This window comes from Bacidia gigantensis (assembly GCF_019456465.1).
Source record: "Bacidia gigantensis strain McMullin 20006 chromosome Unknown contig_249, whole genome shotgun sequence".
Classification (NCBI taxonomy): Eukaryota; Fungi; Ascomycota; class Lecanoromycetes; order Lecanorales; family Ramalinaceae; genus Bacidia; species Bacidia gigantensis.
The window spans coordinates 1,274,218-1,293,415 of NW_025408603.1; the positions used below are offsets into that span (position 1 = coordinate 1,274,218).

At 48.6% G+C, this 19,198-nt stretch overlaps 7 protein-coding genes across 7 annotated transcripts; 3 read left to right on the top strand and 4 right to left on the bottom strand.

Moving 5' to 3' along the window:
• Window positions 1-159: 159 nt before the first annotated feature.
• Window positions 160-628, bottom strand: KY384_006601 (uncharacterized protein; the record flags this gene model as incomplete). Its single annotated transcript, XM_044815095.1, has 2 exons — window positions 160-281; window positions 568-628. 2 exons carry the CDS (start codon window positions 626-628, stop codon window positions 160-162), a joined length of 183 nt encoding a protein of 60 aa, XP_044668195.1.
• Window positions 629-1,837: 1,209 nt separating this feature from the next.
• Window positions 1,838-5,043, top strand: KY384_006602 (uncharacterized protein; the record flags this gene model as incomplete). Its single annotated transcript, XM_044815096.1, has 2 exons — window positions 1,838-4,345; window positions 4,429-5,043. The coding sequence occupies 2 exons, from the start codon at window positions 1,838-1,840 to the stop codon at window positions 5,041-5,043; spliced, it is 3,123 nt and encodes a 1,040-aa protein (XP_044668196.1).
• Window positions 5,044-7,583: 2,540 nt separating this feature from the next.
• On the bottom strand, window positions 7,584-9,555 carry KY384_006603 (uncharacterized protein; the record flags this gene model as incomplete). The annotated part of the gene is made up of 2 exons (XM_044815097.1): window positions 7,584-9,290; window positions 9,454-9,555. 2 exons carry the CDS (start codon window positions 9,553-9,555, stop codon window positions 7,584-7,586), a joined length of 1,809 nt encoding a protein of 602 aa, XP_044668197.1.
• Window positions 9,556-10,185: 630 nt separating this feature from the next.
• On the top strand, window positions 10,186-13,255 carry KY384_006604 (uncharacterized protein; the record flags this gene model as incomplete). Its single annotated transcript, XM_044815098.1, has 2 exons — window positions 10,186-12,377; window positions 12,433-13,255. 2 exons carry the CDS (start codon window positions 10,186-10,188, stop codon window positions 13,253-13,255), a joined length of 3,015 nt encoding a protein of 1,004 aa, XP_044668198.1.
• A 682-nt stretch (window positions 13,256-13,937) lies between these two features.
• KY384_006605 (uncharacterized protein) lies at window positions 13,938-15,395 on the bottom strand (the record flags this gene model as incomplete). The annotated part of the gene is made up of 1 exon (XM_044815099.1): window positions 13,938-15,395. One exon carries the CDS (start codon window positions 15,393-15,395, stop codon window positions 13,938-13,940), a length of 1,458 nt encoding a protein of 485 aa, XP_044668199.1.
• Window positions 15,396-17,242: 1,847 nt separating this feature from the next.
• On the bottom strand, window positions 17,243-17,683 carry KY384_006606 (uncharacterized protein; the record flags this gene model as incomplete). Its single annotated transcript, XM_044815100.1, has 1 exon — window positions 17,243-17,683. The coding sequence occupies one exon, from the start codon at window positions 17,681-17,683 to the stop codon at window positions 17,243-17,245; it is 441 nt and encodes a 146-aa protein (XP_044668200.1).
• A 654-nt stretch (window positions 17,684-18,337) lies between these two features.
• On the top strand, window positions 18,338-18,776 carry KY384_006607 (uncharacterized protein; the record flags this gene model as incomplete). The annotated part of the gene is made up of 2 exons (XM_044815101.1): window positions 18,338-18,416; window positions 18,469-18,776. The coding sequence occupies 2 exons, from the start codon at window positions 18,338-18,340 to the stop codon at window positions 18,774-18,776; spliced, it is 387 nt and encodes a 128-aa protein (XP_044668201.1).
• Window positions 18,777-19,198: the final 422 nt, after the last annotated feature.

Here is a 19,198-nt window from a genome sequence, read left to right on the forward strand (position 1 = left end):
CATAATGACAGGGTTGCTAAATTTTCACACGTTCAAGAACAAGCATTGCAGTTGTTGGCCTGATGATACCTTCATTTCTTTGTAATCTTTCATAGCTAGATGCTGACATAGGAGGCTTTGTCAAGCCTGCACCACGAGCCGTGATATCCCACCAATAGTCTATGCTGATTCGACCGAGAAGTCGATGTCGATGTCGTCGACACAATCAAGGTCTTCATCCAGCTCCTCTCGAATGTCCTCGTCCCACTCAATGTCTTCCCACTCATCTTCTTCCTCATCCCCTAGAGTATGTCAGTGAGCCTATGTGTGGTTGTGACTTGTCAACCTTTACCAATGATCCCTAAGCGCCACGCATGCGTCATGAAATAAGCATACTTTATTTCATACAAGAGTACATCTACAGTGTCGTTGTGAGGGCCATAGACTGTGTATCGGTTAATGGGTTTGATGAAGGCTTCAGATCACCCACCTATTGTAAACACGGCCTTGACGTATTCGCGTTTCTCATGAAAGGGAATTTCTTTCCACAATTGAGCGATGCCCTGATGCCGTCAAGTTGCGCCTTACCATGCGAACGTTCTTCCACTGCAAGTACCACCATGTCAAAGTTGAACGTAGATGAGGCCATGTTGAGGAGAGGGCTTGTAAAGGGTTCGCGAGATCTAGCCCGGTGACTGTATACGCAGACTTGGGATGGTGAAGGCTTTTTCAATAAGAAGAGCGAGATAGAAAGGACTTCTAGCAATGAAAGATATACCCATTGGTGTACTTTGTGTAAACCTGAGTGGAATCAAAAGCTACAGGACAGTGCGTGATGCAATCGAAAATTGGAATTATGTGTGAGAATAGAAGTAGACGCCGTTACCACATCAAATCATCAGTTCTCGATTTGAGCAGCTTATGCAGTCCATCTCAAGTACCTGCCGCCCTTCACCGACAGTCGCATATCCCAATCAAATGCGAAGGGGACTATTGACTTGTCATCAAAGTGCGGTGAAAGAGACTTCCATCAGACACAGCATCTTTTCCTGCCGTAATGATATGGACTCCATTCCACTTACGAACATTCGAAGCGATCGCAAAGCATCAGTCTCGTTGGGTATGTAGGCCTGTCTTTTGAACCCCCAGAAAGGTAGCCGTCACGAACTGCCACGACGAGGACTGGCTGCGGATGGCTTCCAAGTGTCGTAGTGAGGGAGGAAGGCTTTCCTAATGATACCTTCAACGTCACCCTCTGCATCTGAAGTTTTCTGTAAGGTGCAGGATTACTGATGACTAAATGTTAAGGAAATTTTCGACCATAGGTACCAGGCGACGGCTTGGGGTTTTGCATTTTTGATGCAATGCACGAGGGTAGCTGGTGCAGGACGCTAAGCTACTTTCGGTATGATATTGAATTGTGAAGAACCTGAGAATCATCGTCAGATCCACATGTGAGTGTCGGAAAATCGGCACTTTTCCATGTGAATTGGTGTCGTACGTAATGCTTAAATGTCTCCCGCCTAGCCTGCCTAGGAACAGGAAAATTCTATGCATGCACAATGAAAATTCACAAGCGCATGCCAAATGCTCGGTACGGTGAATTTCAAGTGATTTCGTAGTCCCCGAGTCCCCGCCACCGAAAGGTGATTCCAGTTTCTCATTGATCCCTCTCGTTTGATTTCTCACTTGACACACCTCCACTTGAACTGCTTACGATCTTGCTTCATGGCGCTTGTCTAGCAAAGGCTGCACCGTACAGACAAGACCCATCTTCTTTTATGACCTGATCTGAAAAGCCTTTATTCATGGTACTGTAGCTTCAAGGCTAAAAGCGAAGCCTTTTCCAAAGTCCACTATGGCCGCCGCAGAAGCTGCTGGTAAGTATTCTTACACTGATACGCAAGCCCTCGCAGTGCAAATTGGCCTCGCGGGCGCCACTGAGCTGAGTGTCTTCTTTGCATCAACTCGCTGGCGACCATACTTCACCCAAATCGCGAAACATGTCATTCTTCCTTCGCAAGCTGCAGCACAAAGGCTTCGTCAAGCTCGGGCGCGTGGCCCTGGGCTAAGGACCGTGCAAGTAAGGCTTTCACAGGGCGAAAAGAACGGAAAGACAAAGTATTCCGACCCTCACAGCGACAGAAATTTGTGGGATGCGACGGACTGGTATGCTTGGCATCTTTACTCAACGCGGTTACAGAATCTACGATCCCAACATGGCCTATTTTTCAGGAAAAACCTTACTGAATCCGATGTGGATGCCCGAATCTGGGCGTGCACAAAGCTCTGTGAGAATAAGCTGGCACCTGCAAAACAGCGCCAGCAGCAGCCTCAACAAGGGAACCGATATCCCTGGAACAACCCCAATGACGACATGTACGATTCCGATTCTGACGAGGGGTCGAGGGTATTGACCCCTCGATCCGACTACACCTCCCTGGAGGATGCAGAGCAAGCTCGTTTGAATGATGACTACATTCTGAATCAATTGCCTTCAGCATTCAAGTCTGGGGTCAACCTGGATCTCACTGACCAGGGCGAAGACCCGACAGCCCCCAAGAGCTCCGGAGAAGGCTTATCTAACATAGCACGCATGGTCCTTGAGAACGAAAGCGACCAGATGGATCTCTCACAACGTTTCTGGCAATGTGTAGCCATTGATCAGATTTTGAGCAAGTACATCCGTTCTCGGGGTATGAACCCTTTACCAGACCGGACAGGTATGATCGCTCAGTACGCAAACACTGCAGATGCAGCTTGGCTCCAGGAGACTTTGAGTAAGTTAGATGCGGACCATCTTGAATTTAAGCCTTGGACAGCGGCGACAGCAGCGGAATACGACCGACAACAATTATGGTTTGATGCCCTAGAGTACCAAAGAGAGGATCTCGCGGCATCATGTCAAATGCTTGGAATTCCCTTTTCAAACAAGGAATCTCTGCTTCGCATGCCTGGCATGCCGATTTCCGAAAAGCTAGAATTTTGGCAGCCTCCAGCCATCAAGGCAATTTTTGACTTCCAAAGCAACCCGGTCGCCGGAGGCTGTGTCATCGCAGACGTGGTCGGAGCGGGAAAGACATGGGAGATCATCGGCTATCTCTTAGCTGTAAGTGGTTCCCCAAAGCCTTCCAGTGCCCTTGCTGATGCTCTTCAGAGACACAACGCTAGGCTGGTGAAGCCTTTGCTAGAGCGCAGTCCCCCACGTCCAACACTACTAGTCGTACCTGGCCACCTTGTTCCTCAATGGATTAGAGCTTTCAGAACAGTATCAGGGGATACTTTCAAGATTTTCAAATATTGGGGAGACAAAAAGGGAAAGGGTCTTGATATCGACGAAGAGACGCAGATCGATGAGACGCTTACATTGAACAATCCGTTGTTCGACCTCAAAGTTGAGGACAATGCACGAAAGGTCGTCATTACGACTCCGCAGACACTGATGACACGAAATGGACCGGTCAAGCAAGCTAGCTGGTACAAGCAGATGACGGGCAAGACTATAAGTAAACCTGGAAAGAAGATCATGAATGGAGCATTTCCATTCTCTCTGAAGGAAGGCTTTCATAACGTCATCATTGATGAGGCACACCTTTTGAAGGACGATGACGCCGAAATGTCGATCGCAGTCCAATGGCTATCGGGACAATTTCACATACTTGTCACGGCGACTCCTATGCCCAACGACGTCACAGATTTCAGAGGCTTTTTCAAGCTTATACAGAGAAAGGATCACGATCAATTATGGTCAAAGGCAAGCTTGCTTAATATGAACGTCAAAGAGAACGTTAATCCCTACGCACTGCCCGACACCCATCCCGCAGTATGCCTGAGGATGACTATGAAGGCTGCAGTAGCCTACATCTTTCCCACTACAATCCCAGACACCACGCAAGGCAACCGCCTTGCAATGGTCTTCCGCCAATGTCTTCTCAGGAGGACCTACGCTTCAAAGGTGCCCTTCTACACCGGAGAACCTATAGGGAGTCGTATGCCGAGGGTTCAGTCATTCATAATCGTATGCAACATGACCCCTGCCGAGAAACAAACCTATGACAGATTCGACACAGAAGCATCGTCGGGTCTCATAACAGGGAAGGAAAAGTTAAAATGGAATCTCGGGGTATTTCGCCTCCTCGGCCTGGCATCGACATGGGTACATTTCCCCATGCTCGACTGTCGGACCCAAATGCGGGCCAAAGACATGAAGACCATCACGGCTGACGCAGCCTTCGTACGCAAATGGATCGGGCTGATAAGACATAATGACCAGCGGCGAGGACCCATTGATCCTCTCGAAATCGTCGCAGCAGCATGCGAAGGCTCCCCGAAATTGCGCGCGTTACTTAAAACTGTTCGCTCACAGGTACGTGCTCCTCTTTAGAAAAGCCTTTCCGGAATATCTAAGCTCTAGAAGGCTTTACCAGACCTCGAGCTTACTCTATCTAGGTCTGTCGTGACGAGCGCAAGCACATCATATGGTGTCACTCTCCTGCCACCCAAATATGGCTCTACGGAATCTTCGGACTCCTCCAAATCTCTACTTTAATGTACGCAGCGCACATGACATCCAGGGAACGCGAGGAGGCTCAACGGGTCTTTACGACTGAACCCAAGCAAGGCATGATCCTAGTAGCAAATTATGCCACAGCCAGCACTGGTTTGAACCTCCAATCTCTGTGCTACGACAATCACCTATTCGAGCCCCCTCTTAGCGATGGCATAGAAGCGCAAGCGATTGGTCGTACCCGGCGTCTAGGTTGTGTGAGCAGCGTCGTGAACGTCTATCACTACACGACCGAGGGAACGCATGGACACAATCAGATACTTCGCAACATAAGCAAGGCGATTCCGGGCGCTATTTCGATACTTAACCGCTGTTTATTCAGCGGTGATGAAAACGAAGGAGGCGAGGTGGAATTCGGGACTTGGGTTAGGTACCAAGGTACCATTCAACCGGCGGAGCGGGTAGACTGGAGAGCATTGAACCTGAAGCCTCTCTCAGGGGCTGAGCTGGTGCGCCATATCTTGGAAGTAATGAAAGGCCAGAAGGTTGAATCTTGAAGAAAATGGCTGTAGGCCTAGCAAAGGCTTCCAAATACGCATGCACAATTGACACTGACACACTAATATCTTGAGCATCATTAACAACAACATCAAAACCACAGTCGTTACTCAGAGCTAAAAGCCCGACGAAGGCTTTAGCAACCCACATCCTCATGACTAGCAACAGATAACATTACCCAGAACCAGGCTCTAGCCTGACGAAGGCTCTACCAACCCTGTATCCTTATGACTAGCAGTAGATAGAACAATGACATACCGGTGAGCCACCAATGAATTGCATCTCGTTTTTGCTTTTGCATACTAGCTTGTGATACCATTTACTCCCCATACAGTCTTCCTCGCGGAACAGCCAGATCCTGGTGGGATGGGGGTGTTTTGAACTCCAGTCGCTACCTAATGACGTCAAAAATACCCCTGCCTCACGCTCTAGTGCCTTTCTGAGGGACCTGGTCGAAAAATCAATCTTCCAAACTGATTGGAGCTGTGGTAGGAAGGAAAGAGAAGGCTTCGACAAACCACGGATTCTGGAGGAGATGCATCAATGTACCAGTAAGTGTGCGGCGTAGTGGAAAGGGATGGATCTCTTGTAATGAACATTGTATCATGCATTTGAAGCCTGTAGGGTCCAGGATTTTGATCACTTTAGAGCGCATTAAGGACGCAACGCTGAAATTTCAGGCATGTGTGGAACAATGGTTTGGACGATAGTCGGTCCACACCATATGGCCCTTTCTTATTCAATGGCATTCGATTTTCAATTTGACAAGAACAAGGCTAGATTTGAGCTAGGATAAGGGCACTCCTTTGTCTCAAGAGAATAGCACATGGCGCGGTCATCGTTCGACTGACCATGACTCGCCAATGACTTTAAAAACCACCAAGCAGATTTGATTGAGAGGGACTGATCCTGACAATTGAAATGCCTAGCCATTGAAGTAGGCTTGTACATCGAGCAGCTTTGCCTAACAGCATCCGTCAGTAAATGTGGACCGGGCTCAGCATAGCGCCTGCATACATCGGGTTGACAGACATGGATTGGGAGGGTATACAAAAGAATATCATGAGGCAAGACAGATAGCACTTGGTTGTAGGGAATGCCTGACAGTTTCCTAAAAGGAAAACAGGAACGTGATCCTCTTAATTCAGACTTGAAGAATTATGCTGTTGTGTAGGCGAGTCAGTCGCGACTCGAAGAAGATTCTTCCTAACCTGCTCAATGAATGCTTTCTCCGTCTAGCGAGCCATTGCAAAGAGGCGTTATTTCCCTAGCAGCCCTGGCGAATATTGACCCTGATTTATTAGTGGTCCAACGTGCGTTCCGGCGGAATAAATCTGCCGCTAAGGCAAGGGTTTCTTGCTCGAGCAGACAAGGTCTAGCTAGGTCGATGTTATTTGGGGTTATTGCATTACCTGTAACAGATAAAGAAGATAGTTTCATGGTGGAAGGAAAACAGAACGGGCTTGATTTATTAATGTCTTTGAAACCCAGTTATGATGAAAGGCACAGCTCTTCTAGAGACGTCGAAGTTCCGGTTGAAAAGGGTGCAGCAGGCTATGTGCAGTATTTCCTAGCCGAGTATCTGTCGCTCGAACTGGTCAGCAATTTGAGATGCGCCTGTTTTGAATTATCATAGAAAGCCTGAAGGGGCACTCTAATTTAGTATACTAAATGTTCGACTTGATATTACTTTGTTTTTAAAGAAAAGGTAGAAATTGCTGAAAGCGTTTTAGACAGCGGTTTTTCTCAATCAATTTTATAGGCATAATATGACGGTGCCACGTCTATACAACTTGGCATTTGCGTGGAACAGGTTTATTATCACTAGAGAAGGTGGGAAATCATTAAGCCAACGATATATTCAGCATTGCAATAACTCAAATATATAGAAAATCTGAGTACACGTATGAGCGAGCCGTGAGTGTGTCTTTGTAACACGCTGAGGAGCTTGAAAATAGATAACATAGCCACAGTTGAACTATCAATCTACCTTCCCAACTAGTTGCGGGCGACTTGCGCAAGCAGGAATACCTAGCTTGGAAACCATAAGTAATCAGAGAAGTCTAAAAAGGTAACGCTGCGAGGAGAGATAAATATCTGGCGGTCTGATTGATGGTTCGAGTTCGGAGAATACCGATATATGGCAACCACTGGCGTCCTTTTGAAAGGTAGCATTGATATACTCTCCACTGCCCTTACCTCCTTCCAGACAAAAACATCTCAGCTACCTATTACTTTCGGCTACAAACCACGTCCTCACGTCTTTGCATGTCTAAGAGCATAAGACATGCGCTTCTAGGAAATCGCTTTTTGAGTTGAGAAACAAAGATGTTGGCAGAGCACGTGATCAAAAGCGAACGGAAAGACCAGGATGCAAAGAATTCGTATAGTGCTAGGTCTACACGAGAGACATTCCTTGGTCATTCAGGCCTAGGAATGGTGGTCAGGCGAAAACGATGCCACGCTAGGTTGATACACACGGATACCGCGGTATAGTCGCTTGAAGACCTTTTGCAACCGGACGCAAGCTTCCAGCAAGTCATTGCTTTATTATCGACACATCATTCCTCTCGGCCAACCACGCCTTCACGAATTCAACTTCTTGGCTCTGAGCATCCGCAACGGGTTTCGGCGGCAAATCTGGAGTGGTTTCATTTGGCAACAGTCCATTCTCATCCCAGTGATGAACAGCATCCGCGATCAGGATGAATGGCCGCTCTGTGGTACTCTCTCGTGGTCTCGCTTGAGGAGCATGAGGACTCACGCCCCTCCACGGATCAATTTCTCCATCAACAAAGGCTAAACGATCGTACGCTAGGTCGTACCCGCCGTATTTGTTGATAGCCTCAGTATCAGCGGGTGTTGTGAGATTGAAAGCGTACTGGCAGATCAATGATTCGTAGTCTAAGGTAAGCAGCCGAGAAATCAAGGGTAATTCATCCGAGGGAACCCCCGAGCCAGTCTGTAGGTAGCCCCACTGTGTACAATACTGGTATGGCCAACTCCTCCAGCTATCGGCGAGGCTATCCTGAGCGTAAAAGGTAGCATTGTGGTTAGTGTAATATTGATTCAGGGTTTCGTTGGCGTCTGCTGCAGGACCGGGGATCGTGGCGTTGATGTAGCCTATGTAATTCAATAACGGAGTAAGCAGTGTAGAGTTGTAACCTGCAGCAGAGAGTAGATAGCTCGCAGTAGTGCTAAGTGTTGAATTTGATGAATATATGGTGCTGTTGGCGGTGATATTGCCACAGTACTCATCAAAGCCAGGGCTATTCACGTCCGGATCCCAGTTGCGGCCCTGCCATCCACCAATACCAAAAGAGAGCGTATTAGCAAAATCATCATCGTAAACAATGTCTGCGAGGCCAAAAGCAGACTTGAGAGTCTGCGTAGTTTTGGCATCGCCTTTCAGCAAGATGTTGTCCACTACGTTGGTGAGGAGTTGGGTGTTCTTGATACATAGTGGAGGACCGTACTTCCGTACTGGCTCGTAGTAGGCCCAGAAATCCCAGATGGCCTCGGTCACCGCAGAAGACCCTATCGCGCCTGAAAATGTCAGCTCAATTCCATCTTGCTTCGTTCTTTGCCTACCGTAGTACATGTCTGGGTACAGTAATCGGAGGAAGGCTACAAATGCACCAGCATAGGATCCACCATATGCAATATATGGCGTATCAGGTGCGTTAAGCTTCTTGTCCTCCAATCCCTCAAACTTCACATTTTCTGCGAAATAGGCTTGGTCTGCCAAAGCCTGTTCTGTGGTCAAGAATCTTAGATTCTCTATCGATAGATCCTCGGTGGGAAAGCTGGTGCCGTAGTATCGGTGCTCTAGAATGACTCCGATTCCGTTTGTGGCTTTTGCCAGAATACTTACGATTCCCTTTTGTAAATAGGGTATGCGGTCCGTGACTGAGGTCTCGCCCCCTTGAAGAACAATCACAGGGCCGCCGTCCTTGTAGTATTGAGCGTCGAAGAAGTACCGAAGGTTGAACTTGTCGGAAGAATGAGGCTCGTATTTGGACTCATTGTGAAAGTAGTCAATGGGAACGGAGAGGTTGTAAGTTGTGTATGGTAAGTCTTCGGCTTCAGCACTGGCCAGTGAGTCCGTGAAAACATTTCTTTTGGTTAATTGACGCGATTCCGGCCTGCGCAGAGCCCCAAATGGTGTCACTGCGAACTTCGCGCCGACAAGAGGTAGAAGAAAGAGTAGAAATCTAGTAAACATGGCAACCAAGAATGGAGAATGCTATGGCTGTCAAATGGAATGAATGAAAGAGTACAATGTATCTTTATCATTATGATTCAATTGTTCCTGCGGAGAGCACCGATTTTCGCTCCTTCCTGAAGTGGCAGGTGTTCCTCCTTACATGCCCGAGCAGATGAGGCCACTGCCGGATTCTGCAGGTCACGGAGATTTCTGAAGAGGGGTTCCATGTCCCCTCCGACGACAAAAGTCCAATCGCCACTGTCCATCCCGAGCCCAACATGTCGTCGCTTGGAGGGCGCGTCATTTTGCGCAAGATCCATGCTATTCCAAATGCATGAGTCGGGTAGGCGATAAGCATCTCGTAGTTTCTACCACAAGATTTCAAACGTTCACAATGCTTGCACGTTCAGCGTACTAAACGCATCTAGGACACAAAGTAGGGGACCGAGGGGACCACTGTGTCCTCGATGAAAGATTGTCGCATCCGAATTTGCCTCGAAGAATTCCAAGCTGCAAGTGTGTTACACCATGTTGGGTTCTCCAATCATGCGGTGGATGTTGGAGATGGACGATACAGCTTGCAGGCGCATTTAACACCTCCAACTCGGCTACTGAAGGCCTGATGAGTCATGTAGTCATCCGAAAGTCTCCAAGATGCTTGCTAAAATGCTCGAGTATCAGTATTCGGATTCGACCCTGCAAATTCCTCTTACGTCCTCAAAAACGGTGCTCGCGCCGAGCCATCTCATTCTCTCATCTTACACCTGTACGGACAGAGGGCAATCCACAGATTCCTCCGAGAACGCAATCCAGAGATCCCGACAGCAAGAAAGTTGATTTCCGTAGATCGTTTCTTGAAGGGAGAGGCGGCAGATTCAAGCTCAAACCAAGATTCCACGAGGGATATCAGCCCGGTGGATACCCAGCGTCAAGAATGAAGTCATACATACAATTCCTCAGCACTTCCGGGCCAGAGACCGATGGCACCGCCCTGCTCCTACATTTCGATGACCAACGCTACATTTTTGGCCACATCCATGAGGGGATGCAGCGTGCAGGTTTGGACTTTGGCGTTCGCTTCTTGAAAGTCAAAGACTTCTTCTTGACAGGGAAGACTCAATGGAGCAACACGGGTGGCTTGATGGGTTTGATTCTGACAATGGCAGACGGAGTGATCGCTGCCACAGCTTCGAAAGCTGAGACCCGTAAACAAAAAGCCGCGATGAGCAGGAGTGAAGGTAGTGCTGGTTCGGATTTGAACAGCAGGGATGCTCATGTGGAAGACTCTACATTAAGGATCCATGGTGGCCGTAACCTTGCCCATACGCTGGCTACTGCTAGAAGATTCATCTTTCGCCAAGGTATGCCTATTACAGTTCAGGAGTTCCAGGAAACGACCCAGTCTTCTGAGATGCAATGGCGACCTGATTACGAGGACGATAGAATCAGACTTTGGGCAATGTCGATCAAGCCTGAAATGACAGATCGAATCGAATCAGACAAGCACTCGAAGTCGCCACGGAAGAGAAGTTTGGATGAATACATGGATGGTCAGCTTCTCTCCAAGACGGATCAATCGGGGGAATTGATCAAGATGTCAGACCAATGGCACCAAGATCAAGCATTGCGTCAAAATATAGTGACAGAGATGTTTCAATCACAATGGCGTTATGATCGTTTGGCAGAGGTTTCCTTAAGTGAAGTAAAGTTGCCTGCAAACATCTTTGTCCGCGATCCTGCAACGAAAAAGCTCTCCAGATACAACGGTCCTTTGCCTGGTGAGTCTTCTGATGTGTCTGACATAAAGGTGCTCGTGCGTACAGCATGGCCTGGGGCCTTGATCGAGACCTTGCCTCCCACAGAACCTTCTTCGCTCTCGACGTCTTACATTTTACGGAACCAAAAACAGCGCGGCAAGTTTCGTCCAGCCGAAGCAAAACGACTAGGAGTGAAGCCGGGTCCACTGTTTTCTAAGCTCAGCAATGGAGAAAGTGTCGCGTCGCAAGATGGCAAGATCGTCACCCCTGAGATGGTGTTGGAACCAGCTAAAGAGGGGAGCGGCGTTGTAATAGTCGACCTGCCTTCAAAGGAATACATACCAAGCTTTCTAAAGAGACCCGAGCTAAATGTGGAAGATATCATGATTGGCGTAAGAGCTTTCATCTGGCTTTTAGGTCCAGACGTTGTCAGTGACGAGCGACTCCTCAGCTTCATGCAGGAGCGTGCCGACATGCAGCATATTGTCTCATCTCCTGATGTTTGTGACAGCGATATGATGATGCAATCGGCAGCGATAGAGTCAATCAGACATAACCAGATCGATCCCGATCGTTATCCTCCCCTCACCAGATTCCGAAGCTCAACACCTCACAATGAGGTTAAAGCGACAAGTAGAAACAACGCTTTCATTGCTGCGAAACAAGGCTTAATGCTTCACCTTGAACCCACCATTGCAGTAGACAACGCGCCCGTACGAGCTGCCCTCGACATAGGCCTCGTAGAGAGAGAGACACCGAAAGAGGTTCTCGTGCATTCCAAGGAAGCTCAAAATATCATAGCATCAGAGAGCTACATAAGGAAGCTTTCAAGTCAAGATCTACCGAGTCCAGATGCTGAGATCATTTGCCTTGGTACTGGCTCCTCCACCCCCTCCAAACATCGTAATGTTTCTGCAACACTTCTCAGGGTACCTGATCATGGCACATACCTACTTGACTGTGGTGAAAATACGCTTGGACAGCTCCAACGAATGTACAGCCGTGAAGAGCTGGAGGCGACTTTGAGCGACCTAAAACTCATTTGGATAAGTCATTTGCACGCTGACCATCATCTTGGCACTACATCAGTGATGAAAGCCTGGTACAAGACGGTCAAACCCAGCAGCAGCTTTGAGAAAGTTCAAGGTGGAGATCCGTCAACCATAGCTGACAATCTTACTATGAATAAACTGTTCGTGGTGTCAAATCCAGAAATGGCCAACTGGCTGCATGAGTACTCGTCTGTGGAAGATTTTGGGTACAATCATATAATACCACTAGTGACCCCTCACTCAAAGCATCGTATAGAGGATTCACTGATATGGAATGGTATCGATGTGGGATTTATGACTGCCAAGCATCCTCAGATGTGAGTTGATCTTTCTTACTCATGAATGAAGTCCCAGTTCACTAACACAGATCAGCCGCCGTGCCATCCGATCTGCAACAGGTCTCTCAAACCTTCAGTATTGCGACGTCTCTCATTGTCATGGTGCTCACGCCGTGTCTTTGACCTTCCCGACGGGTTTCAAATTCTCTTATAGCGGAGATTGTCGACCGTCTAACCAACTTGCTGCTATCGGCAAAGGATCTACAGTGCTATTGCACGAAGCAACTTTTGACGACGACATGCAGGCAGACGCAATAGCCAAGAAACACAGCACGATGAGTGAAGCTATTAGGCTTGGCATGGCCATGCAAGCACGAAGGATCCTTTTAACACATTTCAGCCAGAGATACTCGAAGCTACCTAATATGGACGATCTGGATAAATCGGCCTTAGGCATAGAAAATGCGCAGGATGTGAGCGACGAAGCAGATGAGGAAGTCATGCCGCATGCCAGTTTCCAACGTCAATTATCAGCTTCCCAATTGCTCCAAGTCATAAAGAACAAAGACAATGACTCACTCAACACGCCAGATCAGGATAATATTTCAGCTCCAGATTCCTCACCAATTCCATCACCCACCAACAGAGACATCAAAGTAGGCATAGCGTTCGACTACATGCGCGTTAAAGTCAAAGACATTATGTCCCTAGAAAAATTTAATCCTGCGATGCGGGAGTTGTACCGCGAACGGGATGAAAACGAGGGAATGGAGCGACCGGAGTCTGCTTTTTCGAATATGATGAAAGATGATATACCCCCTTCAAAGAAGAAGAACCAGAGACGTGAGCAAGAGAAGAACATGTTAGACAAAGAGCGAGAAGAAGGTCGGAAGAAGAAGACAAAAGCAAGAAACTAATTTGGTGGAAGGCATGTGACTAAGATAGAATCAATAGAGGCCTCATAGGCGACCCCCCTCATACGACGCTTCCTTGGCTGCCTTTTCTCAGACGTCGTCTTGGTTGTCGCAATTGTATGGGGTAATGGAATTCTCGATGCGTATTCCTTTCTAAGGGATTTTACTGTTCATGGCCCAACATTGTCGGCAACATTAACTTCTTTTGCACAATGTCAAGGATTTCCTGAGCTCCCTTGCCTTCAACGCTGCATGTTTTCCAGTGACTAGACAGGGCAATAGGATCCTATCACCCGTATTCATTTAGAGGGTGAGGTGCCGTTCTCAGCCAGATGGACTCAACATCAATAACTTCTTACTCTGCAAGGAGTGAATGGAATGGCTTAGGATGACGTTGCACAATTGCCATCTTGGTTGCAGCGACCGAAGGGAACAACCGAATGAACAATAAGTACTTCCTTTGAGGATGCATTGCCGTTTTCAACCAGACGAGATCAATCTTATTAACTCTTTATTCTACAAGAAGTGAATGGAAAGACTTAAAGCAACGTTTGTATATATTGAGAAGAGCAAGAAAGCTAGCTTTGCATACAGTGGTGGACGATTGCAGCCTTGCTATCAGTTTCTACCAGCAATACAAGCCTCTTCTCCCACGTCTCTCCTCATTTCCATCCCCTCTCGCCTCTTACCTCCCCTTCGGCAGCCTCCTATACCACGTCCCCTCTAGCGCAGGGACCACATATTGTGCCTTACTTGCCTCCCCCAGGAAGTTTGGGTCCTCTGGATGCAGATTGTAGACCCCGTTCACCGTCTGGATCCTCCCAACACGGCGCCCATTCACCGGGATGTACCGGAGAATGGCAATTTCGGCCGCATTAGGCTCAGCACCTGTCTGTAAATGCTGCCATCCTTGGCCTGCCAAGTCATCTATCTCCCACCCTGTCGTAGGGTTGTGGTGGGCGCCGGCATGTGCGAGAAGAGAATCCGCCGGTGGATTGAGGAAGACTGTGATGAGTCTAGGGTCGACATCTTCCTGTGACAGGGTGCGGATGAATGGGTACTGTCGAGCTGGAACGGTGTTTGGCTCGAAGGGCTCGCCTTGATGGTTGAATGTGTTCGGAGGAATTGAGGCGAAGGGGTGCGGAGCCGGTACGTACTCATTTGCATTGGCGAATGGGCTCGTAGCAACTTGCGTCTGCCAAAAAGGGGTACCTTGTATTGGCAAAGGATACTGCTGTAACGGTGGAGAGCCTTGTTGATTCAGCTGTTGCTGCGTGATCGTACCGTCAAAGACACCAATAGGGACGCCTGGGTAGAGCTTAGGCAGATCGGGATTGGGTGGTTGGATACTTGAAGCATTGAGGTATGGGTTTTCTGGCTCTGGTAGGGTCATTTGGCGAATCTCATCTCTTGCATTATTTTGTGCTGTAAACAGAGGGGATGTCCCTGATGGTGAAGCTGTGGGTACAGGCGAGGAGTGTATCGTTGAAGCCTGATAATCTACAGTCTGTGGAGTAGTCGAACGCTGTCTCGGTGATGGTGGAGCCGTTGACAAAGGCGAGGAGTGTGCCATTGAAGCCTGATAATTTGCAGTCTGTGGAGTACTCGAACGCTCTCTTGGTGATGGTGGAGCCGTTGATAAAGGCGAAGAGTGTGCCGTTGAAGTCTGATAGTTTACAGTCTGTGGAATATTTGAAAGCTCTCTTGGTGATGGTGGAGCCGTTGACAAAGGCGAGGAGTCTGCTGTTGCAGCCGGCTCAGGAACAGGGCTCTCAGTCTCCTCTTGGTTGTCTTCTACCTTGACTCCTGCTTGCTTGACTTCTACCTTAACTTCTTCCTGCCTTTCTTCTACCTTGACAGCGTCCTGCTCGTCCTTGAGACCTGATTCGCTATCAACAGAATCGGAAAATCCAGCCCACTCGCTGCCGTCGTCTTCCATCGCATCTTCAATCTCTTCTGGCGTGAACAGAGCTGTCGAGTCGTATGGAGGAGGACGTCTCCTGGAACCGGCATTCCGTGTCCAATCCCATTCCGCGTCTACCAACGGCTGTCGCCAAAAGCTTCCCTCTGGTTGTTGACCTGAGCGACGAAACCACTCCGTGTAGTCCTGAACTATATGTTCTATTCCCTGCGACGGTGCCATCTGCACGAATTGGAGGCACTCGAAGATTATCGTCTATAAGCCCTTTGGGAGCCCGGAAAGCTGAGGTTTGCAAGTAAAGATCAGGATGATTCGAATGTGGAAGATGAGAATCTGCTGAGCATGTGTACGCAGATAGTAGCTGTGCGTGAAAAATTTAGGGGATCATGAAACCACGTGAAAGCGGTTTGCTTTGTCAAGGGAGCTTGACACTAAGGGATATCAAAAACAATGATAGTAAGGCTGCCGGCACGCGAGTGTTGCCACCTCTAGCGGTAAAAGATCTTCTTCTTCATCGAAGGCTCCCTTTCCGCGAGACAAGCATGTAGCCACTACTGAATTTCTGTTGAGGACGGACTCTGATGGTTCTGAGTGCTTTGCATGCACTGGATATCAGCATCATTATCTTTTCACCTTTTTGGAGGCCCACAACTTGCTCGTCGGTCTCTCGAGCCAACATCACCTTCGTCTCCGAAGCGTTCACAACAGACTTGCTGGAGCAAAGGGACTTCCAACCTCGAGCCTGATCCATTCCAGAAGATAGTTATAGATGTAGGGAGATGTCACGGAGCAGACACGCACAGCTTGATCTGTTCCTTGGTCTGTCAGTGCGACCGTCCTACTTGGCTGTGGTGATCCCCTCAATCACAACAAGACTTACCACCAGAATGCATTGTCTGGAGCTGACAAGAGCTGAAGCAAAGCAAGAGGAAATAATTACGAACGTTGTTCTGGCTCTGCTTCATTGTAGTCATTGTGCTACGTCGCTAATGATTTCCCTTTGTCTACGACTGAGCCGCCTCTGGCAAGTCCGACCGATCATCGCCAAGGACTACCGCACAAAGGCGAGACGTCGATCACAGCCTACGCTAGAGAGCGATAGAGCCGACGGTCCCGCTGGATCAAACTTGATTCAAAAAGAGATGGAGAAGTACATTTAGCTCGAACGTCTTCTTGGTGCAGATAACGACATCATCCCTCAGTCCTACCTCTTCCACAAGCAGAACGAATGCAGCATTCTGCGAAGCACAGAAACAAACGAGACGCAGATCTTCGTTGACAGTCCTTTTTGTGATCGGTGATCAGGCTGTGATAAACTAGCCAGTGGAATTCCCACAGTCTCCTGAGCTGTTGATTCGAACATCCAGACGTGAGGACGACCCTGATTATGTTATACTTCCATTTGAAGAAAAGGCAAGCCAATGAGCACCGCAAGTTGTCTTCACGTATAAGTTTCGCTGAGTATAAATCGATGGAGATTGGAAGAGTTTCATGCTGGTCGAACACGTCTCCGTGACAAAGTCAAGCATTTGCCAGCAGTCTCACAAGCAACATCTCATTATTGTAGCACGGAAGTAACTCACTTTCATGAGCTTGAGTCCCATCGACAACATCAAGACTCACGTTCGTGTGCATGGCTTACTGTACTTTGACCTCTACCTGAGTGTGAAAACTGGCCCAAGTGTAAAGGTTGCAAAGCTTCGTTATGACAAGGGAGATACAGTGCCCAGAGCGCAAGCACCAGACAAAGATATAGACTTCCACATTCGCGATTACTCACCATGAGACCAGACAGCAAGGGCGAATCAACTCAAAAGACACCCAATCACATTGCTGTCATAAATTTTGCGACATCCTCGGGTGATTTCGATAACGATCATTTAATTGTACCAATTGGTTCTCTCATCACACATCTCACGCCCATGTCAAAACCAGACTTTCAGTACACCTTCCGTTGGGTTAGGAAGCGGATAGCGACGAGGATAGGCCTCTCAAAACGTCCAGTGTAGGAGACTCAGCAATGGCCTATGTCTGTACCAATGCTCTTGTTCACGTACAAAGGTGTCCGCTCAGTATTGAATCATCATTCCGGTGCCAATTGTGTACGGCTTGAAACCAAATTGAGAGTAGAGCTTATGAGCATCATAGTCAGCAAACAGACTGACAAAACCGCTCTTTGGCACATTCTCATCGAGCCATTCCTTGATCTCTTTTATGACGAGCTTGCCGAGTCCCTTGCCTCGATGTTCTGGTAGGACACAGATGTCCACGACCTCGAAGAAGCAACCACCATCGCCTGTGACTCGACCCATTGCCACCACATCTTCTTCCTTTGGGAAGTCTGGATTCGAGGAGGAGAGGGAGTCTTCCGATTTGAGGATCTGGACCGAGAACAGGGAGTTTGCGAGGCCTTTCGTTGCAGCTTCTACTGTCTTCGGTGAGAGGCAGACTGTGCGGAGGTGAATGTAGACTTCCGGAGAGGGCGTCCGACGGAGGACGGTGTACGCCATTTCAACGACAGACCATTATCATACTAAATATATATAGGTAAGTGCTGAACAGCAATGAGCTAGCCGGAGCCCCTTACTAAGGATTGGAATAAGGCTGACCAGACTGGTGGCGGCTAGTTTACCCGCCGCGAGACGGGAAGGATCGACCGCTTGGGGAAGGCACAACGACGATTGCTCCTGACATCTATGTCAGTGAGTTTGCACGATCCCTCGAACGTCAGCGAGGTGCTGGGGCTACCCAGCATGTACTCAGCTATTGACTCCGACTGTTCGTGCTCGTTTTGCTGCGGTATCGCGGGCGATACCAGCGCACGTGTGTGCCTTCCCTGTCTCTTTCCCCGTTACCCATGCCAAGCCCAGGATATGGGTGAATGCTTGCCTCGCCTTGCTGTGTCGTCGAGGTCGCTTGTTAGTCGCGCACAAAGTTGGGTGATCTTTGCAATCGTCTCGGTTCCTGATAAAACCAGCATTGCAGTGTCTTCGTCTGTGCTTCCCCGTTGTTCTAGAGCAAGTTACCAGCTTTCCTACAATCAAAGAACGACAAGAACGCATCACAAAAGACGCCAGAGAGCCAGACAATCCATCTCTCTCCGACGCCACAGCAAACAGCAACCAAGACCAGCAACCAAGGCACCCAGGAACCAGCAAGCAGCAATGCCGCTTCCCTCGCTCCGCCCTTCCGTCAAGAAACTTCGCCTCCAGTTGCGAGAGCGCACGGAGAAGATCCGCCACCGTAAGTCTTTTCTGTAGGTGCTTCAAATCAGCTCTCTAACGGATAATTCTAGCAATTGCCACCTTCAAGGCGGCCAGTCAATCCGCCGAGCCAGCGACAAGCGCCAAGGACGAGGAGACCGCCGCAAAGGTGTGGAGAGCGGCGCTGGATGCTCTCCAGTCATCACCAGAAGGGTCATTGACCTACCTGATCAGTTGTGATCTCGGTCTCGCTGCGGCAGTAGCAACGCGGCTAGTTATTAAGCACGCCGATCACGGGATCGCGCCCATCGCGGCGCTGACAGCATATTGTGAGGCAGAGGGGAACGAAATGTTGGCGGAACGGATCATTGATCAATTGGTGGCGGATGCAAAGGGGTGAGAGGGGTGAGACGGCGTGTTCAGAGCGTTGGTGTAGGAGAATACGGGAGATGACCTCGTCCGCGAGTTTACAGGAGGCATCTTGGGGGTGAGGAGAGTGGAGAGGAGGCAGATGACCCAATTTAGTAGGCACGGAAAGGGCATCGGAGTATCAATGATAGCATAGCGACGGGCCGCATAGCGTGATGGATTCACTTTGATTGATTTAATCAGCCGGGGACAAGCCTCCCTGATGGCTTTAAAACCTAACCACTCTCTCCTAATACGTCTCTATCGCACTGATCACAGTATGATGTTGCCTACTGCAACAGTCAGAATTACTTAAACTAGTCTTTTTGGTAGGGTTCGTAAGCTTAAAGTGTCTCATTCTAGAGAATACATTATAAGAGAAGCCCAATCTCACCCAAACCGACGACAGATCAC